At 40.8% G+C, this 27170-nt stretch overlaps 1 protein-coding gene across 2 annotated transcripts in view; it reads right to left on the reverse strand.

Moving 5' to 3' along the window:
• The window catches only part of AIMP1 (aminoacyl tRNA synthetase complex interacting multifunctional protein 1), a 53638-nt gene that overhangs the window by 26048 nt on the left and 420 nt on the right, over positions 1–27170 (reverse strand). The window contains exons 1-2 of one of the 2 annotated variants that reach the window (XM_006119309.5): positions 11902–12039; positions 941–1074 (exon numbers count right to left, since the gene is read on the reverse strand). In XM_006119309.5, coding sequence (XP_006119371.2) covers positions 941–1049 — 109 coding nt within the window. In that variant the 5' untranslated portion in view covers positions 1050–1074; positions 11902–12039. Of the gene's footprint in view, positions 1–940; positions 1075–11901; positions 12040–27170 lie in introns of those variants that run through there. The other variant, XM_006119308.5, reaches the window with a different exon arrangement.

The raw sequence follows: 27170 nt of genomic DNA on the forward strand, positions 1-27170 counted from the left end.
CATCCATCTTATTTGCCTCTCTGAAGCATACAGGGCAGAGAAGGAGCAGTAAAATCAGCATAGTCTATGCTGGCTCATCTGATCCTGAGAAGCTGAAAACATAGATATGTGGAGAGAGAGCGATTAAGTCAATAAACTGGCCTCGAGGCTGCGAGAACTGCCCCGGCTGGCACCCATGTTGATTTGAACACACACACAGTCCCTGGGAGAGGAATTTCCCACTGAGAAAAGAATCCCCAGTAATTCCAATTTAGTTCTCTCTCTTACAAGTGTAAATTAAGTTCACAACTCCCTTGTAAGAACTGGTCTCACAAAAGGCAGACCAGCACTATTTGGCATCACAGATAAGAAAGAGAAATACGTGACCCAAAATGGGTATAAAAGATGGGTCCAGCACACACTCTTTTGAGTGTCATTCTACCCTCTACCTGCTGGTCGGGTTAGGTGTTTGACCTCCCGAGGTTCTATGGGGACGCCCACCTCGTATTTTCGTCTTTCCTAGGAATTGAGGGACCGGCCCTGGCCTGACATGCTGGAGTCGAGAGGCACAGAAGGGGGTAAAAATTGTACCTGGATGTGGTCCTCTGTCTTAAGTGTACACATAGAAAGAGTAAGCTGTTACTTGTTACCATTATTTCTATTTTCCTATCTTTATCTTCTTTGTAACCATTTTTAAGATCTATATTTTGCTAGTAATTAAGAAATAGAGCAATAGCCATTGTAACCATATGATTTATAAGCTTCTTTAATAAACCTGTAACTGTTTAAGCTTTAACCTGACTCCTTCAGTTGCTGTAACAGAACCAAGCACAATTTAAAAGAACTTCAGCCGGTCATAAGGGACTCACTGCCCTGACCGTCGGCTGACACACATCCTCACTGTAAGTATAGTATTAACCATATGATCAGTAACTTTGCTTTAAGACATTGACTTTCTTACTAGCTTTCTCTTTTAGAAGAGCAACTTGCTGTTTGAGGTATTCAATGACTTGATCTGCCTCTGCACCCTTTTGTTCCAGTCTGTTCAATACTGCATTATTGGCTGCCATCTTTATCAAGGAACGGACTAAAAACCTGAAACGGGAAAGAAAGAACAATGTGAACATTGCGTGAATGTAATTAACTTTATACTCTTATGCCATGTGAATCAGCATTAAATCAACTGCTGATGCAGGAGGAACATTTGTTAAATGAACAAGCTCCCTCCCACTAAATGAAAACCTAAATAAACAAAATGTAATGTTAACCAGATTCCGATACCACTACTCCAACCACCCATCTGTAGAAAACATGCTCATGCTTCAAACCAGAGCACCAAATTTTACCTTCCCAGAATGAAAGGCAGTGTCAGACACAAACAAATGAGTAACAGGAAAAAATTAAAAACAAAGAGGGAAAAAAGATAATGGAAATAAGTTTAGACTGAAGGACAACATCTCTCATTTGTATCTGATCAATTATGAAATTTATCAACCAAAAATTCTATTAAGAAAAGTAACAGTACATAAGAACAGTCATACTGACTCAGACCAATAATCTATCTAGACCAGTAAGTATCTTGTCTTCCAACAGTGGCCAGATCCTTCAGAGGGACTGAACAGAACAGGGCAATGAAGAGTGGTCTCTCTAATATTGTCCAGTCCCAGCTTGTGACAGTTAGAGGGTTAGAGCGTGGGGTTACCTCCTTGACCATCTTGGCTAAGAGCCACTGAGATCTATCCTCCATGAACGTACTTATTGTTTTTTGAACCCAGTTATTCTTCACGACATCCAATGTGTAAAAAAGAGATACTTAGGTTTGTTTTAAAGCTGCTGCCTATTAATTTCAAGTGACCTCTGAAGTTATTGTGTCATGTGAAGGGGGAAAATAACACTTTCCTATTCATTTTTTCCATATGGTCACGGTTTTATGGACCTCTATTATATTCCCCATTATTTGTCTCTTTTTTAAGCTTAAAAGAATGGAAACTGTTCCTTAATTTTGTTGTTCTTCTCTTTATCTTTTCCACTTTTAATATTTCTTTTTTGAGATAGGGTGACTAGAACTGCACATGGTTCAAGGTGTGGGCATACTATAGATTTATATAGTGGCATTATGATATTTTCTATTTTTTTCTCTATTCCTTTTTCCTAATTCAGTAAACTTCCAATAATCCGGCACCTTTAGGACCCAGGGGGTGCCGGATTATCAGACTTGCCGGACTGTCTGGGGTGGGGGGGATGCCACCCCAGACCCCTCATAGCCCCCCATTCCGATAGTCCGGATCTGCCCTAAGCGTCCCTGATTCAGCCGCTGCTAGTCAGTTTCAGCAGCGGCTGAATCGGGGACGCCTGGGGCAGAGCAGCTGGAGTGCTGAGGGGTTGGTCTGGTAGCGCCGACCCTTGGCGCGGCGAGACAAACCCGACAGCACACCAGCTGCTCTTGGGGATGCCTGGGGCAGAGCAGCTGGGGTGCTGCTGGGTTGGTCCCGCAGCGCCGCTCCTCAGTGCTACTGGATCAACCCAGCAGCACCCCAGCTGCTCTGCCCCAGGCGTCCCCAAGAGCAGCTGGTGTGCTGCCGGGTTTGTCTCGCCGCGCCAAGGGTCGGCGCTACCAGACCAACCCCGCAGCACTCCAGCTGCTCTGCCCCAGGCGTCCCCGATTCACCCGCTGCTGAAACTGACCAGCAGCGGCTGAATCAGGGACGCTTAGGGCAGATCCGGACTATCGGAAGGGGGGGGCTATGAGGGGTCTGGGGTGGCATCCCACCCCACCCCATGCCCCTCATAGCCCTCCCTTCCGATAGTCCGGCAATTCTGATAATCCGGCACCCCCTGGGTCCTAAAGGTGCCGGATTATCAGAAGTTTACTGTATTAGGAAAAAGGAATAGAGAATGAAATAGAAAATATCATAATGCCACTATATAAATCTATAGTATGCCCACACCTTCAACCATCCTCACAAAATTCTAATAAATTGGTAAGGCATGATTTCCTTTTACAAAGTCTGTGCTGATCCTTCCTCAACATATTATGTTCATCTATATGTCTGATAATTTTGTTCTTATTATCGTTTTAACCAATTAGTGTTAAGTTGGTATTACTGGCCTGTAGTTGCCAGGATCACCTTGAGAGCCATCTGAAAAAAATCAATATTACAATAGCTACTCTCCAGTCATACAGTATAGAAACTCATTTAACCATCATACCACATTCAGTAGTTCTGAAATTCACATGTGAGTTCCTTCAGAATTCTTTGGAGACTACACCTTGCAGTCCTGATGATTTATTTCTATTTAATTTGTCAGCTTATTTCATAATGTCCTTTACTGACACTTCTGTTTGGGATAGTTCTTCAGATTTGTCATGTAAAAGGCAGGGATGTTAAAATGCACACCGGCTCCTGGGGAGCTCCCCTCTTCCCCCGCCATCACCTGGCCTGCTGCCACTGATACAGAGACAACAGCGCAGGGGGTGGGGGTCTTTGTGTAACCATGAAAGTTAAATGATGAGTCCAGGCTCATCGGTTAACGGTTTACACATGTACATTATCACATCCCTAGTAAAAGGAATGATTCAGGTGTGAGGCCCCCACCCCTTACCATCCTCTGTAGAGAAGACTAATGCAAAGAAATTATTTAGCTTCTCAGCAAAAGCCTTCTAGCCTTCTCTTCCTTTATTGCTCCTTTAGCATCTTAATCATCTAATGTCCTATTACAACTTTTAAATCCTCCGCATAAGTCATGGAGTTAGAAGGCAAAAGATATACAGTATTACACATTTATGGTTGCCCATAAATGTGAAAAGGAAAGACTTTCACTGTTTTGTGTGTCTTAAGGGCAATTCTCAACCTCAACCACACGGTAAGAGAGGGAACCAAATTCCCCGCACAGCCAAAATAACGTTTTTAAAAATTTCCACTTTCAGTACCGTTTTAGTTTATATTTTGAGTTCACCCCTTCCTGTCTACCTTCTGATTAAAGACAAAGATTGAGGGCACATTGCTGATGACACAACAAAGAAAGAAAACCTTTGCTGTTATGTCACGACTATGGCGCATCTAAATCTACTCATCTCTACCTCCTCTCTCAGGATCCTCAAGAGATCTGCTTGAAGATAATTCTGAAAATTCCTCTTAGACACAGTACAGAGGATCACTGAGTACCTACTCTGCCTCAGAGAGAACCTTCACTTGCTAAACCCAACAGGGCTTAGTCCTTTCCCTTCTTCTCTTCAGTGTTTATATCTAACCATTAAGAGACAGTAGATGCTACTCAAATGTCAGCTATATATTTAGTTGCTTGTCACCAATAATCACTCGCTTCTGCAGCAGAGTGCCCTTTTCCCATCTACATGGAAGGAATAAGCACTTCTATGAATTATAACTAACTCAACTTAATGAAAGAAATTAGCAGATGATACTGGTGGGCAGGGAGAAATCTGAAGATTTCCAAAGACAAAAGACAGCTTTATCAGCTGAAGCAATCTGCCCATCAATCACACAGGTTAGTAGTCTGGGATTCTATCCCTAGTTTTAGGCTCAGATTCTTAAATTGTAACAGTGCCCAGAAATACCTTTTTCATACCAAATGGAAAGATAATAGAGTCTGCTTCTCTCAGACAGACAATGATTCTGCCACAATAATCTAAACCTATTTCTTTGAAAATTAACTGCTATAATGCTCTCTGGCAGAGGCTGATAACAGAAGCCCCTGGAGAAGGGAGTTTCAATTTTAACTCTGATTCTCCTGCTTGTTTAATAGTAGGTAAAAGCCATTTTAAAAGTGTGCATTAATTTCCTTTACATTTTATAAGGCATAAATGTTGAGACAGAATTAAAAGGTAACATCTTATGCTAAATGTATACAAAATGGCTAACTAAACTTTAGTGATCCTTGAGAAATATGTAAACTATAATTCTCTCAAGGGAGTGCAATAATAACAGAGCTTAGTCAACAACAGAGCTTAGCCAACAACAATAAAAACACAACTAAAACTTCAAAGTGAATGGAACTGGTACATTTTGTAGATATTAGCTAAGTTGGCTAATGAACTAAGGATTGAGAAATGAAGTTACATGATTATACCAGGTACTTTCCCCACTTGTCAAATTTCCAGAGATCTAATATTATAACAAAGGTGGAAAGATACTGTTACAAACAGGCAATAGAATGAAATAAACTGCAGTACTGACAGGGGAAGAACTTGCCAATATTGAGAGATAATATACATAAAAAGTCAGTAAAACTTTGTTTGACATTCTGTACTTAATGTAAAACATAAAACATTAAAAGCTTTAACTGAAGGCTAATAAAATGTGGTTTAATTTTATGACAATCAATAGCTGGGATTTGCATATTCAGGTTTTCCTACCACTTCGTTTTCTGCCTGTATAATCTTTGGCATATATATAACAAACTATAAAGAAGAGGCAACAAAAACAAAACAAAACAAAACAAAAACCCAAATACGGTAACTTGATAAAAGATGGAGCTTAAGAGAAAACAGACATCTTCTGACCTTCAGTTAAGGTCAAAATTCACTTCAAGTTCCCAAAATTCACTCAAAAATCAAGTCATACAGAGTCAGTGTATCAGGAATCTGAATCTTCAGTTGAACTGTGAAGCAGGTATTTGACCTGCAGCTGACCACACTGATTGTCCAGACTCTGGATTGGCTGAAAAGCATCAACAGATCTGCTCCTAGTACAGCTGCAGCACTAGGCCAAAGATTGGTCAAAGTACATGCCTGCATCTTTAGTTGCTCCAGTGTGTCTGCCTTGCTATCAGCCTTGCTTGGTTTCTAACTCTGACTATAACAACTAGATTTCACTGATAGAACCTATGGACCTGACTGTCCCAGTTCTGAAATAAAGCAGAGGAAAGACATATTTAGAAGTCCTTACAATTAGAAAAGTGATCAAGTATGTTTTCTTGATGTCTTTTGTCCTGTTTCAATAAAAGTTCTTCAACAAAATTATTTTACTAACTTTATTATGAAGTTTAGACCATTCAAGTTGTAAGGCTGTGAAGATATATCTTTTGATAAGCCAAGTGTTAAAGTCACAATTAAATCTACAAGAATCTTTGCTATGCTAGATTAATGCCTTGTAAAGAAAAGAAGCATAAGAAGATGTACAATTTAAAACTTGGACTTCAAACTCATTCTACATTAACAATAATCAGTAGAACACAAGAACCTCAATTCAAAGAGAGGTTCTGGGAAACAGTTAAATCAAAAATAGGTTGACACAGAGTTATAGTTATTAGGCAAATATTTAAATCCAAGTGGGAAGAAATACAGGTTGTAGCTCCCTTAACCGGCAAGGACCACAGATGTTACTAGACCACAGAGCCCAGGAACAGGGAGGTATGGTGGTGGAGCAGGAGTGCCCTAGGGGGCACCAGTGACTCCATCGGGAACCCAGTGTCGTGTGGGTGGGGACAGGCAGCACAGCAGGGAACTCTGTCCCCAACAGCAATGGAGCTCCAGCTGCAGCCAGGGTGCTCCATCCCCAGCAGCAGCCAGGGAGCTCTGGTCCTAGCTCCAGCCGTGGATTCTGGCCTCAGCCCTGTTCTGGCTCCAGCAGCCCAGGAGTTCCAGACCCAGCCAAGAAGTTCCGGCCCCAGCTGCAGGGCCCTGGCCTCATTCCATGAGGCTGCGGAGCTGCAGCGGTGGCATCTAGAGACCCCGGGGTGGGGGAGGGCACGCTGGGGGAACAGCGGATGCAGGTTGGAGCCTTAGCCCAGGTGTATCACAGGCCGTGAGCAGAGGGACCTTCTCTGGTTTGGCAAATCCCCTCATTCAGCACAGTCAGATCCTGAGGATGCAGGACCAGCGATGTCCAACTAGTATTTGTAAGGGTTTTTTTTTTTTTTAAGTTATATTATAAAGGATATAAGAATTGGAATTAAGAGATGAGTTCCTAACCATATCCATATGGTACTACTTATAATTTGAAATAGAATAGGTCAGATAAGCAGACATTTATTTTCACGGTGGGATATTCCTTGACTTAAATTAAAAGCAAATCATTCAAATCTTATGTTTGTTAAAATATAATTATGCATTTATTTAAATGTATGTTGTTATTGAATCCCACCTTAATTCTTCCACCTGACTCAAATGGACATCATTTTGTTCTTTGCAAGGCCAAATGTTCACAGCCTTCAAAAGGAGTTTGAGTTGGGTGCCCATATTCCGTATCATTTTAGATTCAAGAGACTACATAAATAAGTGTAAGAGTATCCTTATAGGCTGAAATAATTTTCATAAAATTCTACAGATGTCAAACCTTTAACTGGGTTGACAAATGTAATAAAAGGTTTACTTTCTCTGCAGGAAATGTCACTTCTTGATATTTCTTATGTTCTAGGAGCACACAAGAGATCTTGAAATTAATATTATAGTCAATGGTCCTAACCAAGATATTAACATGATTGTTATCAATCTATACAGCAGAAGGAAAATAATACACATGGAAGAAAGATTCCTTCCAACCTAGAAGTATCTCCTTCAAATCTAGTTTCTTGAAACACAGGTAAACTTTGGGATCAAATTAATCCTTGGTGTATCTCCACTGTCTTGGCAGGGAAAAAATTTAATTTTGAATGTATCTGTAGAAAGCTGTCTACATAACAGGTTGCAAGAATTCTAGCTATACCATGCAGGTAGGCAAGAATCAACAACGTATTTTGGGAAAAACTCTGGGGCATATTTATTACTAAATGGAGTATTTTGAACTGAAAGATGCTGAATCAGAGAAAGGAAATAAGATGACTAATCTAAGCAGTGGAGAAAAAAAGCATAATTTAAGTGTGTCCAGTGAAGTCACGTAACTAAAGTTCTTCAGTTAATCTTAAACACTGGTGTTCGATCAAATCATTTGTGTATCAGATCTGAAATTGGCTGGAACATTTGTTCCATTCCATGAAGAAGAATTGACAATACCTGGATAAGACTTGTGTGTCTTGTAGGTATAATAAACTGCCCTATTGGATATCCTGAAGCTGTTTAATCTCACCTTTGACTGTCTCCTCAAATATGAACCTGCCCAAGGACTGAGGTTGACTGAGGAGGCTCTGCTCTGAGTTCCGTCACTTATGGAGACAAGGTTAACATCTACGCGGAACAGGGCCTTCACAGCCTTTGCCCCTAGGTCATGGAATTCTCTCCCCTGGGACATTCACCTGGCACCAACGTTGGCACTGTTTCAGCACCAGGCCAAGGCCACCCTGTTCCCCATGCTTGTATTGGTGTTTAGGTGTGTGTGTCCCTCCTCTTGAGGTGTTCTAGCAGGTTTTATGCCCTCCCTTTGGGGTCCTGATTTTACTTCATATTTATTTATATATTTATTGTGCTTTTAAAAACGTTGTAAGTTGCCTCAAATATCTGTAATAGAGAGGTGGGGTAAAAATATTTTAAATAAATAAAATAATAAATAAATTGATTTAAATAGATGCTAATTTAGTTCTATAAAGACACGTTTATGTCAAGAAATAGAAAAACTGAATCTAAGATTATTCATGTGAGAATTAAAAGTAAGTTTGCTTATACTTTAAAAGAACAGGGCTATTAAAGACTTTCAACATTTCTTTGTCTGCCTTTCTTTATCAGAGGGCTTAACTCTAGGGGAAGTAGGTTAAAATATTGCCACAATGTAGATAATATAGAATGCAAATACAGGGCCCAAATGAGAGAGATTTCTATTTTTTGAGAAACTATGAATGGCAAATAATAAAAAAGATCTGGAGGTCTATTTATTTATCTATTTGCAGATTTTCTTGACTACTGCTTTTTAAAATAGTTGCCTATATTTTTCAGGGAAAAGTACTATCTCCTGCATACTTCAGCAGTCTCCTATTTCATAAGAAAAGAGTAGGATTTATTTTATTTACTGGTTTATAAAACAAGAAAATTAGGGAGAGACCCAAAACAAGACAACATTAAAATAGATATTCCATAAGATAATACTTTGAATTTACAGAGGAAGGACTATGCGAGAATTTCAATATGCCTAACATCTGCAGGCCAAAACTGATATACAGCTCACAATGGTTTTGACTTAAAAGGGAGGACAGAGGCAATAAGGAAAATACATAATCAAAACAATGACCATCAGTGCTGTTACCCTTGCTTTTAAAATATAGTCTTTTCTCCTTTTTAAACATGTTACCAATTATAAATATCTTTTGCTGTACCGAAGAGCTAGTGCTAAGGTTCTAACATTGAGAAATAATATTTTTTAATCGGATCATATCCACAAAACTGAGATGCATTCAATTGAACTGTGTTTTTGGAAAAGAAATCATTTAATTAAAAAAAACCCCCACACTTTAGAAGCCAACTTGTTTCTAAAAACTAAAATCTTTAAGCATTCTTTTTCCTATAGTATACATTTCTTTCAACTTTTCTGAGGACAGTAACGATAATTTCTCATACATCATTATGTTTCTCTTTGTATATTTACACTGAAATCTATTGCAATGACTTTACTTTTATTTTCAGCTTGGTATGGGAAGTACCTCTACAAATCCCATTACACATGTACCCACTACTTCTTTTGATATACCTGTGCCTCCAACCTTTCCACTTGATTTCAACACAAATCATAACCATTTGTGTGTGTCAGCTTGGAATTTTTCTGAAAAGTGCAAGATTTGTAGGTTAATATTTGTCCTCAGAAATCCTTCACTATTATTGCTACCCTTCTGTCTCTCACACTTCAACACAATAAAAGAATCCAGTTAACATGGTGTTTTAGAAAAGACACCAGCATTTAGCGTTTCAAACATTTTTTCAGTGCTCTCATTCTAAGTCAATCACAAAGTTTTAACCTCTATTTTGTTCTAGAAATGGTTAGATTCAATGTTCCCATGGGATAGCCAATTCTGTTCACAATCAATAGCTAGATATAAGCACTGTGTAGACAGCAATCAGAGGAGATGTTGTGTGTGAGTGCTGTACAATAACATTTTTAGCTTTCCATTTGGAACACTCCATGGATATTCATTCTGTGCTTTAAACATTGTTATTAGACCACTGTTTCATTACAGACTTGGGACTCGTTACATTTTGCAGGTAACTCAATGAAAACTGAGGATAGCCAGGATGGGTAGGAATGGTATCCCTAGCCTCTGTTTCTCTGGAGATGGGTGACAGTAGAGGGATCATGTGAGGATTACTTGTTGTGATCCCTCCCTCTGGGGCATCTGGCATCAGCCACTGTCAGCAGACAGGATACTGAGCTAGATGGATCTTTGGTCTAACCCAGTGTAGTCAGTTTTATGTTCTTATGAAAAGAAGCATGAGGAAGACAAAAAATTTGTAAGAAAATACTAAGTAAAAGCTTATTTAAAATACAGGGAAACATAAAACTAGTTATTTATGGGTAATCACTTTTCTGATTTAATTTGTTGTAACAACTCTCCATCAAGGCTTCTTAAGCTCTTCATTTTGGCCAAGTTGCATAATGATGCACTGTTTTATTCTTAAGTATTTTAAATTGCCACATTATCACCAACAATATCATTTTGTTCCTACAAAGAAAACTTTGTTGAAAAAAAGGAAGGAAGTGAACAGCTTTTATTAGGATTTTTTTTCCTCCTATATTCAAGAATTCTTGGCAGACAAACTTATAGAAGACCACAGATATTAAAACATGCCAGCTGTTTTCCAGACTCTGCTGTACTTTACTCTGGAACATACATATGATCAGCTGCTGAACCAAATGTAACAAGTGCACATCCCTCTTGTACTTCAGAAAAGGAGGGGAAAATAAATGACAAAACGGAAAGTGTGGGGGGAGAAAATTAGTTTGACAAAATTTCTACATTCTAAACCATCAGTACATTGTACTCAGCTGAATAAGTGGCTGTCACTTGTTCCAACTTCTGTTATCTCAGGGAATGATGATTAAAGAATATATATGTCAACTATGAAAGTCTTTCTCCCCTAATTAACAACTGATGAGATTATTAGGATCTGATCTTGAGAAATCAAACTGTTCTGGGTCTGCAGGAATTCTCAGTGTTAGCTATTTTATATTAAAAGTGTTTACAATTATTTTAGGAAGCAAGATACATTTCAAAGACATACACACACACACACACATATAAATCCCATACACCCTGAGGATAGGTGCAGAAAGGAGATGCCAACTCAGCATTAAATATAATTTCAGTAACACTAAAATGACCTCTTTACACTGAATTCGAAAGGGATCTGTTTCAACCAGAAAGTATAATACTCCTAGCAAACTGAAATCCCATGAGAGCTAGCCTGTGTACTATAACTTTTGATACTAGCTGCTGGCATTTTATTTACTGTTAAATATTAAACAAAAATACTGATTTCCAAATTTCTGTACTTTCTAAATTCACAACTGTAACATTTTGGAGGGGGGAGGGCGACCCTCACAAAACCATTACACTGACACTGAGAAGAAAAAAGCAAAAATAATATTTTAAAAAGTAGTTTTTAACCACTGAGGTAAACCAAATGCAAGGAGCTAAAAATAACCACCAGTTAATGAAAGCATGCAGCAAATAGTATGCAGCTATGTAATAAGACATCTAAAATTATATATCTAAAATGAATAAGTACTATATTAGACGCCTCAGCACTTTCATTATATGATAAAATAATTATTTTTTTCTAAATAAAAATCAGTTTAAGAACTGAGTGAAATTTAATTTAAGACAAAAACATCTTTCCAAAAAATAACGGCATTAAACATGTTTGAAGGAGCAGCAATGAGTTTCATTTATAAAAATATAAACAGTTTTCAGTATCTGACATTAAACACTTTTCACTAACTTGTCCAACTAAAATTAAATTTCTCAAATGTAAAACCAGTTCTATATTTTAAAACAAAGCAGAAAAAAACAATTATTTATTCAATTTGGGAATGAAAAACCTACCCTCATTTCTAAGTCACGGTGACTGCTTATGTGGTCTGGCAGCAACTGGTCCCTGTCAGTCATCTGTAGTTACATTTCACTTCAACAGCATACTATAATATTAACTGCCATCTCTTATTTTTGGAAGAGTACATCATCTTCAAAAGTTGGCCTTTTGCAAAAATATTACCTGCAAGATTAATCTAAATTTTGCAATGCTTTTGCTCAAAAAGTACATTATCCAAAATTGAATATGTCCACATATAAACTGACTACGATGTACCTTGTATAAATGTTTGATATGCTTCTTAGGAAAAAAAATAAAAAGAAACCACACAAAAATCTTCTCCTTAGATTAATCCATCCTTAAATATTTTGTATTTTACAGATATTTTACATGTTGAAAAACTCGTCAGTTTTTTGGGATGGAAACTGTTGGGTTTCCAGCAGGAAAAGAAGAAGCTACGACTGTTAAAAGCGACACATGGGTCTATGAATGTGGTAAATAAGTATAGATATAAAGATGTTTGAAAACAAAATCCCTGTTTTCATACAGATTGGGTATAAACTAAGAAGTTATTCTGTGACATGAACATTTCCATTCTATACCGATCTGAATACAAGAAGATGAATGATAGAAAATGTCCCTTCACTATACAAACAACATTCTTCTATAAGTTATTACTTAAACTTCCTTTCAGTGAAATTGATATATTCAAAGCAGAGATCAGTTGTGTAATTTTCTTTTATTATTTATTATACCAGAAAGACTTAAGTCATTTGTATTTACAAGGGAACTTAAAATACAACAATTTTAGTGAAAATTTACCCGAATCACTGCTTTAATTATGAGTGTTTATTGTTATACTTTTCTCCTTCAATGTTTGCAAGACAAATATTTGACCTTTTGCTAGTACTGATGAGTCAAACAAGAAACTGATGAAAAACAGAAATGATATTCACTGGCCTATTTTTACTGAGTGAAATACAAAAAACAAACAAAAACCTCATAAATGTTATTATGAAAACAAAGAATATTTTAAAATGTTGTCTTTTATTAGTAATGTAAAAACATTTATCTTTAAAAACATGTTATTTAAATTTCACAGTGTCCTTCTAAATCATTCTGTCCCAGTCTTAATTTTTTTGTCACTGTGTTCATGAGACTAGAATTTGAGCAGGAGCTTGTTTTAAAGTGGCCCATCCAAACTATACCATTTACCACTCTACTCTCACCTGCAACATAAACCTAGATTCCACTGCCTGGCCACTCCAGCTGACCCAAGGAAGTAGAGTTTCTGCCCAGTGTTCCTGATTCCTGTCCTTAAAGGAGTTTTACACTTGCAGAACTCCTAAATACATGGTTCCCAAGCACATGAAACATCTCACATAATTGTAACCTATTAAATCAAACAGTAACCAAATAAAAATTGAAAACCACCTATAAAAATTGAGTATGTAAAAGAAGGAAGATGCAAGTTAAATTTTTAATCGTTAGGACAAGGGCAAAAGGCAGCAAATCTTTCCTCACACGCAAACAGAAGAAGTTAAAAAAAAATTCCAAACTGCAACAAAGATTATACATATAAAACAATCTTTTCAAGACTCTGCTTTTAATTTTTCTAATACTCTTACAAACATTATACCATCAAAACCTCTGTTAAATGTTTGCAATGTTGTGGCAAAAATCTGGCATAATTTGATATAATTTTCCCCATTAAATTTAATATTATATTCAACGAATGTCTTAATGATATTCTTCATGTGTGTAGTAGATCCAAGGACTAAACCAAGAATTTCACTCCACTAATTTCTGATCCTGCAAACACAAACTGTCTGCAAAAGAGACTATGTACTATATTCAACAGCAAATACTTGAAAGATTTGGCTATAATGAATTTATTATGTATTCTCTAAGGTAGGCCAGCCTACTGAATTACTAGCACTTTGTTAATAACTAAAGGCAGCTCTTACTACATTTAAAATGCAGAGCTTCAGCAGTCACAGCTGCCGCAAACCAGGACTGGTCAGTCCTGGCTCACGCCAGCTCTGGTAACTTCACTTGGTGAGGCTCTGCAGAGTAGCCCACATATCAACTAATCATGTAGTCAATGCAAATTGTAACAATTACACAATTAGCCAAATAACTGCTCTTTAACATCATTACTGGAAAACATGAATATATAAGGAGAGAAAACAACAGCATAGTATAAAATAAATAAGCAGCTTTGGCATCTGTTGTACAGCAAAAGTGTCTTTTATTTTGAGTGAGATGAAGCATGTGATAAAGGAATTTGGAAGCTAGTGCTTTTAACTAACTTTTTAAAACTAAGCTGATTTCAAACGGACAGGCTTCCTTTATGTCTAGTTGAGGCAGAGCACACATAAATGTACAATTGGTAACTTTACTGTCTTGGCCACTGGAGACTGGCAGGATGGATGAATGCCATTTGAACTAGTAATATAGGTAAAAAACAAAACAGCTTTTTAAGGACAGTCATTATCTACTAAACTTTTCATCTTAGAACCCCAAAATGTTGGATAAAAGTAATATCGTTATCCCCATTTTCTAGATGGGGGAACTGAAGTACAGAGATATAAAATGAGTTGCTCAAGGTCAGATAGAAAAGGGTTATATAAAAGCAAGGGATAGGGCAGTTCTCCAGTTTCTCAGTTCAGTTCCATACCTCCCTATGTTGACTCACATAATGGGTAAATTCTAGAAGCTATAAGACTATTTCAGGAAGAAGGTTTCAAACATTTTTACAGGAAATCTAGCAGACAACTTATGGCCTTCAGTTCTAGAGCAGCTGTTGCTAAAAAGGCATGATGTTCAGCAATGAGCAAACAAATACATTTTTGCTGAACTAGCAATCCCTTGCTGTCAAAGCCAATTGATATTGCTAGAATGATCTGCTTACTTATCTTCTGAGTTTGAAATAAGGTTCCACAACAAAGCTGTGCGCTAAACTGTAATGGAGAAATACTCTGGGACAGAAGTAGAACCAAAAGCCAAGGAGTACTTCTCAGGAGGGTCCTGAGCTAAAAAGACTAAGCTGTAAAACATCAATTCATGCTCAATCAAGGCTATGTCAGGAAAACCCCCAATGAGAACGAAATGGATAAAAAAGCCTTCTGTAATAGCAAACGTATGCCAAGAAAACAGTACCAAATGCCCTCAAGAAGTCTACAACTCATTTTTTTCCCAAGATCGTCAGTATGTTTTATGCATTGTCAGCACCTTTCACAAAAAAACAACGTAACTCCAATTTTTTTGAAATAATTATGATATGCAAAAATGCACTAGAGAATCGCTTAAGACATGGATCCAATTTTCTTTAACCCGGAGACCAATAATTTCCAATTAGCTAGCTAGCTGGCTGAATGAGGACAAGCATATATGTACTTTTCCTACTTCTTTTTATTTAAATGTGAATAAGAAATATCTGTTGTGACTCCACAATTAAGGCTGCATGTAGATATTCAATATAAGTTCTCTTTTCAACCTCCCTCTACACTTTCAACTGCAGCAACTGATCAAACAAGTCTTATCATTTGCTGTCATGAGCCCTAACATATGCAATTTTCTTCCCTTTGTCATCAATCTCAATACTTCTCTCCCCAATTCTAAAAAACAATCTTAAAAGTCATTTTGACGTGACATATTACCATCCCTCCAAAATTGTTCCTATCCAATATTTCCCTCTCTCTTATTTAACTTTTAAGATGGAGGTGTTCAGAAGATTATTGTATTTTAAAATATTATGTTGCATAGCACTCAGAATGCCTCATTTGGGAAGATCACATTACCTTACCTTAGTCCATCCCGTGCTTTTCAGCACATTGGGCTACCCAAATTTTCTATGCTTGCTTATCAGATGCCATGTGACCTAAGTCATCCCATTTCAAAATTAAATTTTTCTATGTTGTTGATAATTGTTCACTTCCAGGTCATTCTATGTCTACTCCTCTCTCTTATGGAATTTTCTGGCTTCCAACTGAGCCATAAACAATAGACGGTTATAATCCATTTGGAAAACATCATAGCCATTATGTCTTCTCTTACACAAGTTATTTGTGATAGAGATATCACCGTAGCCATTTTTCTGACCTCATCATTCATTTTTCTTGCTTCGTAGCTTATTCCTATCCACAAGCACTTGTGATGAAATAGATCTAACTTTTGAACATCTGTTTTCTTAAGTTGCCAGGTTTCACTGCCATGGGTTGCTATGGCTACAAGGACGGCTGAGTACACGCTTAGATTTGTATTAAAGATAGGGCATTAAGTTTCCAAATGCTCGTAAATTTACCAAAGGCTGCATTCACTTTTCTAATTCTTATTCTTATTTCCTCAGAGCATGTATCATCTTGACTTGTTATGCTTCCATGACATTTGAAACAATCTACTCTCTCTAGCTATTCGTAATGTTTGAATTAGGAATGTGAAAAGTTAACTGTTAACCAGTGGATTCTCGAACATCTCCCCGCCTGCCATGGACAGGTGGCTACTGCAGTCCCATGGAGTAATGCAGTCCCATGGTTGCTAGGCGGCAACACCACCTGTCCGTGGCTGGGGTCAAGTTCCCCTCCGGAACCCGTCTGGGGTTGCTTTGCAGAAGTATCACCTGTTCTTGTCCTGCTGCCTCTGATAGAGGCAGTGGGGGGAGAGAGGTGGGAGGGAGGGGAAGGCAGGGGTGAAGGGCGGCACCTTGGAGAAGGTGCTGGAGGGAACCAGCTTTTAAGTCAGCTCCTCTTAGCACTGGCTCCTGTTCTCTTCCCTGCCCCCCCTCCAGCCCTCCTCATGCTGCCTCTCAGAGGAAGCAAGGGGGAGGGAACCGCAGAGAGCATGCGGCAAGTGGGGATGGTTTGAGTCCCTGCTTGCCCCGTGCTCCCTGTGGCACTTCCGCTTTTGAAATGTACAAAAACCCGCAGTAGGAACCAGCACAAGCAGGGACTGAAGCAGTCCTTGCTCGCGCAGCTTCCTCGCTGTGCCTCTGCTTCCCCTGCCCCTCCCCCAGAGAAAATGCTGGGGGGAAATCGGTTTTACTAGTCCTCCCCTTGCTGCCTCTCTCGGGGGGGGGGGGCAGGGGTAAGAGACCAACTAGTCAAGTCACTACTTGACTATCCGATAAGCTTTTGCTTATTGGATAGTCAACTAGCCATTTACATCCCTACCGCAGACAGGGGCTGCTCTGGTCACCCAGTGCAGCGTTTGTCCTTAGCAGGCCCAGGTGCCCCACAAGCAGGGGCTGTGCTGGCATCCAGAGCAACTTCTGTCCGTGGGGAGCCTCGGCAGGCAAGGGCGGGGGAGGACCCCCCCTTAATAGGCTAACCTGTTAAACATAACATTTAATCTGTTAAACGGGATTTTGCACCCCTACTTTAAATCCATCTCTCTAATTCTCATGGTTTTATATTTCTTTACATTGAATCACAGTCATAATTTATTATTTCTTTAACTTCATTTGTGCATGCTTAAAAAGTCTTCCAGCATTTGGAAAGACACTTCGTGAATACATTTTTTTTTTTTAAGTTTTAGAAAGTTTTCCATCCAAGCATTCAACAAGAAAGGAAGAACAAGTATCCACAACTACATGATTTGGAAAATGTGATCTCATCACAGGGGTGCTCATTTAAAAGCAAGATCTTTGCTAATTTTATGGAAATCAGAATGGATAAAAAAATAACACGTGAATAAGTGAACGGTAATTTAATGGACTGTATAGCCAATGGTGTACTAATGGCACATAAGCAGTCGGCTAATTCTGCAGCTCTGACTAAATAGATTACAACACCTGGATTGAATTTTATTTGCATAAGCCATCCGATGAGAGTTAGTATTTACATGTTATAATGCTTTGCAAGAGTGACACACGAAAACAATTTGAACTGCTAGGTATGGTATTGTAGAACATGTTGGCTGAAACTCAGCTTTTATGAAGAGGTAATGCATTAATAAATAAGTGTTCACTAATAATGTGTTATCTGAGAAGTACGTTTGTTGCTATTTTCTCTCCTCAATATTTCCCAAAACAACCTGTTTTGTTTTTTAACGCTTCTTTTTAATCTTAGTGCAAATTATGCCTTGTCAGTGAAGTTGAGTTAGCCCAGTGTTTCTCAGCCAGTGGTATGAGTACCCTGAGGGGTACTCTAGAAGTGTCTAGCAGGTATGTCAACACAACTGAAATTTGGAGAAAACGGAATTTTTGTTTCAAGTTTTACAACGCTTTATTATTTTTGTACTTACCCCCAAAAATTTCATCACCCACTCAGCTACAATTAAGTTGTTAAAACAAATGTGTTGCAATGGTAGAAAAAAAAACTATATGTGTCTGACAACTTAGGTACGGAGGTACTTATAATTTTTTTAAAGGGGTACTTTATTAAAAAAAGGTTGAGAAACACTGCATTAGCCAATGCAGTAGGGCCATCCAACTCCTATCTCTACTACGTCTTTAGAATTGCAGAACTGAATGGGGCTAATAATTCAGAAGAGCTTTCTTTGTATACCTGAGGTGTCCAACTACTTCTAAAGCCTGGAAATAATGGTCCTGTACATAGCCTCATTTAAATTGCTTAAAATAGGTCTGAAATGTGTCCAAGGGATTAGCCAGAGGACCAAATGTATTGCCAGATTTCATATATTATACACACATACACATGAATTTTAGTTTATGTATACATCATCATGTTGCAAACTGGTTCTACTAGTGAGGCCTATAGGCAATGCCATGGTGAGAAGCTCAGGCTTTCCCCCTCCCCACCGCCATGATTTGCAGATGGAAATAAGGATGTTGGGATCCACACCTGGACGCACTGTTGACATTCTGCTTGGTGCTCCATTTTTTATATTGGCCTCTGGATTTCTTCCAATACACGAAAAATTACCTTACTTCCAGAATTTCTTGCTGGAAGACAGATGTATTTCAATTTCTCACCCATTTCTCTGTGGGAGGCAGCAAAGGGGTACAGATAGCTCTGAAGAACCGGCACATGCGGAGCGATCTTAAAAGTTGGTTCTCCACACACACTGGCTCCTGCCTCCCCCTACCTTGTTGCTGCTGAGACAGAGGCAGCAATGGGTGTGCGTGTGTGCACACTTAGTCATTAGGATTAACCAATTAGTCCAGATTAAGTTAATGGTTAACCTGTTCCTTCCTGAATTCTGTCTTGTAACCTCTCCCATTTCTTTTTAACTGCTATGACACTTAACTGCCTATTGCAATTACTCTTTGTAGTAACGACTGAAACAAAATAAGTGCTTGCTACCCTTACAGCACTGCAGTGGTGCAGATGCATCTCTACAGTGCTTAGTGAAGATGTTACCTGCTCTGATAGAGAGCCTCTCCCATTAGCATCCTCCTCAAGAGGCAGTAGCTCCGTAGAGATAAGAAACCCTTCCACCGATCCTCCCATTAGTCCATTTCCCCAAGAGGCAGTAGATATGTCATCATGAGAAGCCCACCCACCTACATAGCTCCCTGTAAAATTAGGAGTACAAGACCCGCCGAAAAAGCTCCCTGCTGTTGGCAGAGCTGAGGCTAGACTTTCCTTTCACTTTCGAAAGAGCGTGTGATCGGCACACGCCCGAACGTCAGTATGCAAATGAAGCCTGGGATATTTAAATCCCAGGCTAATTTGCACTTTTGAACTTCTTGATTTGCACGCTTCCGAACTTCCGCTGACAGAGGGATGCAGACTGGAGGTAGCCAGTGTAGACAATGCTCAGTCAGTGTAACCATTTTGCCAAAATTAAGTAGCTATACCAACATAAATCTGTAGGATTTCGGTTTGCTTTCTTTTCCGATGAAGCAGGAGAGCTACATTTCTCCTTGCTTTTAATATACCTTAAAAACTATTTTCTTGTTCTATTTTACATCTTTTGTTTAAGATACCATTTCATGCTTCAATTCAGTAATTTTAAAAATTAGCAATTTTAACTAACATAGAATACTAGAACTGGAAGGGACCTCAAGAAGTCATCAAGTCCAGTCGCCTGCCCTCATGGCAGGACTAAGCACCATCTAGATCGGGGTGGGCAATAATTTATGACGGGGGGCCACTTCAGAAATTTTTGAAGGGGCCCTAGGCTGCCCGGAAAGAGGCAGGGCCTCAGGCGGAATGGGCGGGGCCATTACACTTCCACACTGCCCCACTCATAGACCCTGATTGGTCTGGGGGCAGGGGAGCACATGAAGTCTCTCTCTCAGCCTGCCCCCAGAAACAACCACTAGCTGTTCTGAACAGCTGGTGGTTCCCTCTAGGTGCCCTGCCCCGGTGATGGTTGGAGACTTTGCGTGCTCCACCCCCAGGTCAATCAGGGACCAGGGGAAAGTGAGCACACAAAGTCTCTTGCTCCTTGCCCCCGCCCTGCAAGGGAGCACCACGTGGAGAGTCAACCACCACCAGCTGGTAGTTGACTTTAAGTGCCGAGCCCCTTGTAGGGCAGGAGGAGACTTCGCACGCTCCCCCCATCCTCAAGCCCTGATTGGCCAGGGCTGACTACGAGTGCGCTCCCCCGTCCCTAGGCCCTGATTGGATCTGGCCCGCAAGGGCCCTTTTGCCCACACCTGATCTAGATCATCCCTGACAGATGTCTATACAACTTGCTTTTAAATATCTCTAGTGATGGAGATTCCACAACCTCCCTAGGCAACCTATTCCAGTGTTTAACCACTCTGACAAGCAGGAAGTTTTTCCTAATGTCCAACCTAAACCTCTCTTGTTGCAATTTAAGCCCATTGCTTCTTGCCCTATCATCAGAGGCCAAGGAGAACAATTTTTCTCCCTCCTCCTTGTAACACCCTTTTAGATACTTAAACATGTCTTGCTCTTTTGCAATTTGATACTTCTACGCAAAAGTTAGTTTGAGTTTTTAAAAATTTGCTAGTAATTCTGGGCATACATGAAAAAGACACTTCTGTTTAAAGTTCAACAACCTAAAATCATCTCCATGGCCCTGGCAGAAATATGACATTTCAGTCCATCACCTGCTTTTTGCATTTGAATTCCAAATGAAGGCCGACACTGGCACATTATCAACAGCAGACTAACATATAATGCAGTGCTAATCCCAGTCAATAAGGATTGGAAGGTAATGTAAGATACAGAAAAGACCACTTTAAAGATTGTCTGGATACTGCTGGCAAAGCAAAATGGAAAGCAGTAACATTTTGTTAAACTGAAAAGCCCTTAAAACAGAGAAAACAAAAACAGGTGTACTGGAAGGAAATCCAAAAAAGACATTATTCTGAAACCAATGAGGTGACCAAAACATTCAATGTATCAATATCCCACTGGTCAGAGATCACTAAACACTAAATCAGTGGTGGGTAACTTGCAGCCCATTGGGGTAATCTGATGGCTCTCCACATGTGCTGACTCCCAGCGGCTGCACTTCACTCTTCTTGGCCAAGGGGATCTGGGGTGGCGTAGTCTGCGAGTGAAGGGGCTGCAGGGATATGCTGGCCACTGTTTCCTGCAGCTTCTATTGGTTGGGAATGGCAAATTGCAGTCACTGGGATTTGTGGGGGCTGTGCAACGCCACCAAAACATCTCACAGACAGCAATCAGATTACCCTGATGGGTCGCAGATTACCCTCCACTGACCTAAACAATAATCAGAACCTGTAAAATAGTAAGCAATGCCATGATGAGAAATCCAGAATATCTTACTATCTATACAAGATAGGAATGGGAAGGGTGATGGCATTACTTGAGGGTACATTCTTCATACTATTCTTTGTCTAGTAGATCTCTGATAAAATCAAAAGAACCATCTCCCTCCCTGCCTCCTCACAACTGCTCTTTTCTTTATTCCCAGAGATTCCTGGCTCCCAAATTGGTACAGGTCTTCATGCTAAGGATGTTAAGGGGCAGGTAATTGGGTAATCTCATGTAGTCAATACAATTTGAATTGGTAAGGGAAGGCACTCAGAAGGAGCTACCCCTGTTGCAGCTCTGCAGTTTAAACAGTAAGGCTACATCTAGACTGGCAACAAATTCCAGAAAAGGGATGCAAATCAGGTAAGTCAGCATAGGGAAATCCACGGGGGATTTAAATATCCCCTGCGGATTTAAATAAACATGTCCGCCGCTTTTTTTCCGGCTTGGGGAAAAGCCGGAAAAAAAGCGTCTAGACTGGCGCGATCCTCCGGAATAAAGCCCTTTTCCGGAGGATCTCTTATTCCTACTTGCAAGTAGGAATAAAGCCGTTTTCCGGAGGATCTCTTATTCCTACTTGAAAGTAGGAATAAGAGATCCTCCGGAAAAGGGCTTTATTCCGGAGGATCGCGCCAGTCTAGACGCTTTTTTTCCGGCTTTTCCCCAAGACTGAAAAAAAGCGGCGGACATGCTTATTTAAATCCGCGGGGGATATTTAAATCCCCTGTGGATTTCCCTATGCTGACTTACCTGATTTGCATCCCTTTTCTGGAATTTGTGGCCAGTCTAGACGTAGCCTAAGAGTTGGGAGTGCAGGCAGCCCAGCTCCTAGTACATTTAAACTGCACAGCCACAGCAGGGGTAGCTCCTGGACTCGGGGCAAGCTAGGACTAAGCTGGGTTTGCTCAGTCCCAGCTCGTACTGGGTCCAGCAGCCTCTGTTTGCAGCCAGCCACAGCCATCACAAACAAAGGATGCTCCAGCAGCAGCCCCTGCTGGAGCAGCCTCTGTTGGTGGTAGGGATGTAAGTGATTAGGTGAGTACTTGACTACTCGCTTCCCCTGCCTCTTGCTGCCTGTGTTCAGAGGCCGCTGCTGCAGGGGGGGGGGGGGAGAGCCGGTTTAAAAGCCGGTTCCTCCAGCACCATGTCCACAGTGCCACCTCTCCCTCTCCCCCCCTCCCGCCGCGAGCTGTGGCCTCTATCAGCCTCTGCCCATGGTGGGCCAAGCAGCTTACTGTGGGCAAAGGCTGCTCCAGCAGCAGCCCCTGTCCATGGCCAACCCCAGCTGCCGTGAGCAGGTGCTGCAGCCTGTTTGTGGTGGCCTGGACTGGTCACAGACAGAGGCTCTGCCTGTGGCCAACCTGGGCCATCGTAAACAGGAGCTGCTGAACCTGGAGCAGAGTCAGGACTGAGCAGTCCCAGGTTGCACCAGCCTGGGACCACTGCGCTTCTGCATTTTAAATGGAGTAAGAACCACCCAGCTCTTACTCCATTTAACATTCAGAGCTGCAGTGGTCCCAGATCTGCCCATTCTTGTGCTGGTTCGGGATCTACCCTCTTTGCGGCTCTGCAGTTTAAACGTAGGAGCTGGGCTGCATGCGCACCCGGATCTTTCTACATTTAAACTGTAGAGCTGCAGCAGGGGTAGCTCCTGTCCCGGCGTGGGCACCTTCCCTTATCGACTAATTATGTTGTTGATACAAATTGTATTCACTGCACAATCTGTCAATTACCCGCCTCTTAATATCCCTAATTTGCAGCTTCCAGAGCAGCCTCCCCTGGCCTCCCTGCACTGCTGTCTCTTATAAAGGCAGCAGGGTGGGGGTGGGGGACAAGTGGCACCGTGGAGACAGTACTAGGGGAACCAGCTCTTGCTCCTCTCTCCCCTTACTGACTCTGATGTAGAGGCAGCAAAGGAGGGAGAGGGGGGAATGAGAGTAGTTGACTCAACTACCTGATAAGCCTAGGCTTATCAGGTAGTCCAATAATCGACTACTCTTTCACATCCCTACTTCCTGCTACTTTTCCCTCTGGTGTGAAGACATGTAGTATAGCTCATCCCCTCTACTCATAGCAACTGTGATGTCTGAACAAGTCTCCACTCCTCATTCCCATTCCTTTTCTGGGTCCTCATCCCCTGTATCTCAACTGCTAGCTCTGCTACTCACAGCTTCCTCAAAATGAAGTAGCCTAAGATAAAACTGACAATATTTTTTCCATTAGGAAGCTTTGAAAGTAAAATCAAAGAAACTGGTGAACATACTGTTTGGGGGGGGGGGGCACAAGCCATGAGGGTGGGATAAGGCCTTGTGAGGGGGGCTGGAAGCCGGGAGGCAGAGATGGCAGGGACAGCCTGCCGGAGGGAGGAGGGGACAAACGGCCCTGACGGTGCCGGGCTTCCGGAAGCTGCGAGGGCTGACCTGCCAAGGGAGGCTAGGCGGTACAGGGGACTGGCCATGAGCCGTGAGGGTGCCGGGATGCGGCCTGGCATCAGGCGGCCGTTCGCCCCACCCCCCAGGTATATGCTGCATGCCCAGCTTAAAGCACCAGTTTCTTTTTTTCCCCCCGGCTTGGAAATTTGCCAGTTTCTTAAAGTTTTCCAGCTAGTTAAGTGCCAGATAGATTTACAGTAACACCCGCGCTTTCTTCATAATTTCCAGCCTCTGCAAAGCATAATAAAAATTCTGTGGACTGAGCTGTCCCAAAAGGACAAGATTAGTAGTGATAGTAAAGAGCAATAAACAAATCTGATTATTTGCCACATACTGGGAGATTTGCAAGACAGTGAAAGTAAATATTGCGAATTAAGGATATATAGCAGTGTCCCCTTCCCCCCAACCCTGGGCTTCATGGCTTTGAAATGCAGAAGAGCCCCCACTGGGGACTCTTGTGCATTTCAAAGCAGGCATCCTGCATGCAGCCCAGAGTAGCAGGACTTCCCGCTAGTCCAGGGCTGTATGCAGAATTCCACATTCCTCCTTTGAAATGTACAAGATCCCCAGTAGTCAATTAAGCCTATTTTAACATCCTTAATGGGGATTATCCAAAACGTTATTAATAGCATTCATGTCATCTGATTATTCATGAAGGGCAGAAAGAACTTGGTTTTTATTATCTTTATTGAAAGACCCTCACACAATAAACTGCTTGGAATGCGAATAAAACCCAACAATACTGCTGAAAATTAAGTATTTTACAAATGGGAAAAATCAAGACAGATATATTGACTTGCCAAAAGTAAACTAGTGACAGAAATAGGAACAGAACCTTAGCACCTGATTCCTAGTAAACCATATTCCCATATTATTTATGTAACCCACAAGATTGTTTCAAAAAACAACTATTAGGGCACATCTCACAGCAGAGTAAACATTGAATTAAGCCACGCAACTTCAGCTATGTCAATTGCATAGCTCAAGTAAAAATAGCTTAATTCGCCTTTTGGTGCTGTCTACACAGCAGGTAGTTGAGGGAAAAACACTCTTCCTTCAACTTCCCTTACTCCTGGGCTGCGTCTAGACTGGCAAGTTTTTCCGCAAAAGCAGGTGCTTTTGCGGAAAAACTTGCCAGCTGTCTACAGTGGCCGCCTGAATTTCCGCAAGAACACTGACTTCCTACTGTCTGAAATCAGTGCTTCTTGCGGAAATACTATGCTGCTCCCGTTCGGGCAAAAGCCCTCTTGCGCAAATACTTTTGCGCAAGAGTGCCAGTGTAGACAACGCAGTATTGTTTTGCGCAAAAAAGCCCCGATTGCAAAAATGGTGATCGGGGCTTTCTTGTGCAAAACCGCATCTAGATTGGCACGGACGCTTTTCCGCAAAAAGTGCTTTTGCGGAAAAGCGTCCGTGCCAACCTAGACGCTCTTTTCTGCAAATGCTTTTAACGGAAAACTTTTCCGTTAAAAGCATTTGCAGAAAATCATGCCAGTCTAGACGTAGCTCTGGTGAAATGAGGGTTACAGAAATTGGAGTAAGAAGTCCTCCAGCTCACCACTACTTCAAAATAATGGCTTATTGTGTAGACGTGCTCTTTATTATTTCAGAATAACGTCACGACAAAAATGTCATGTTGCCTTTGTTATGTAATAATATCATCAGTTATTCTAAAGCAAAGCTGCTGTTTAGGTAGCATACATATGTCTATATATGTATAGATATACTCTTAGAGACTTTGAGACTAACAAAAACATATAAAGAGTATCATGAGCTGAAAAAGTGGGTTGTGCTCACAAAAGATGACAAACATGATATGACACATATAGAATCCACATGATAGATTCATATTTTACATCTTTCCAATTGCCTCTACCAAGAGTAGAGTGAAGGAGCACTTATGCTACATCATTTATTCATATTTGTACCATACTAAGCAAAAAGTGGAAGTGTATTTAAAAAAAAAAAAAAAACTTAGTTGAAGCCAGAAAAACTAGTACAGGCAGTTACATACAAAATAGGGACTGTAGGTTTGTTCTTAAGTTGAATTTGTATGTAAGTCGGAACTGGTACATATTGTAGGGGAAACTCTAGCCAAACATTTCTCCAAAGCTCAGTTTTATTCTCCTACACCTCACTTCTCTCAGTCCTTTATTCTCAAGCTGAGGTGTCTGCTGAGAAAAGCCGCTCCGCGTCTCCCTGGTCTGCTGGGGGGAGGGGAGGGGGCGCTAGCTTCGCATCTCCCTGGTCTGCTGGGGGGAAGCAGCTAGTGCGGGGTTGCCTCACCCCGTTTATAAGTAGGGATCCGATGTAAGTTGGATCCATGTAACCCGGGGACTGCCTGTACACAAAATGATGCCTTTGAAGTAAAAAAATCTGTGTCTAGATTCTAGAAGACAGTTAAGGCCCTTTTGTATTTTGTGGATACAGAATATGCTCATCCATCCTTTACCACAGAACTGTCTTCTAGAATTTAAGCTTTCATTTAAAAAAATGATATTTCTAATGAGAAATGAACTGTACAACTATGAACCAACTGTTAATTAAAACACTGACTTCCTGAGCCTGCAGCCTGAAATATAATGCAGATAACTGTCACTTGATGGATTGTTAACCCTGAAATGTAAAGTTTAGTAGTTAAATATCCCCATGTTTATGCTATTTCATTATTCACATTAAACATTCATTTAACACGTTCATGTCCACAATTCCCACAAAGGGTCCCATACAGCCCCAGATTCTACAAACATCAAAGCCTCCAGCTTCCCCAGACAACTCTAACTATGCAAAAACCAGGAGTTCTGTGTCACCTTAAAGACAAACAGATTTATTTGGGCATAAAGCTTTCGTGGGTTTAAAAAAACACCACCACCACCACTTCTTGATATGCATAAAGTGGTTTCCATTCCATGCTTATGGCAAATTGGGTTTTTAATTAGCCGACGGAAGCTTATGCCCAAATAAATCGATTCGTCTTGAAGGACTCCTCGTTTTTGCAGACACAGACTAACCCAGCCACCTTTCTAGGTCCTACTACGCGGCTGGGCCCTGCTGCTCCAAAGACACGCGGAAGCCTGAATAGCGAGACGCAAATCCCACAGCAAGGCGGGGGCTGCCCTCAAGGGACTGTCACGTTCCATCGGAGCCTGCGACTTCTGATGGGAAAGAAGCTGCTGCGGACTCTGCATTTGC

Source organism: Pelodiscus sinensis, chromosome 4 (genome assembly GCF_052426305.1).
Source record: "Pelodiscus sinensis isolate ZL-2025 chromosome 4, ASM5242630v1, whole genome shotgun sequence".
Lineage (NCBI taxonomy): Eukaryota > Metazoa > Chordata > Testudines > Trionychidae > Pelodiscus > Pelodiscus sinensis.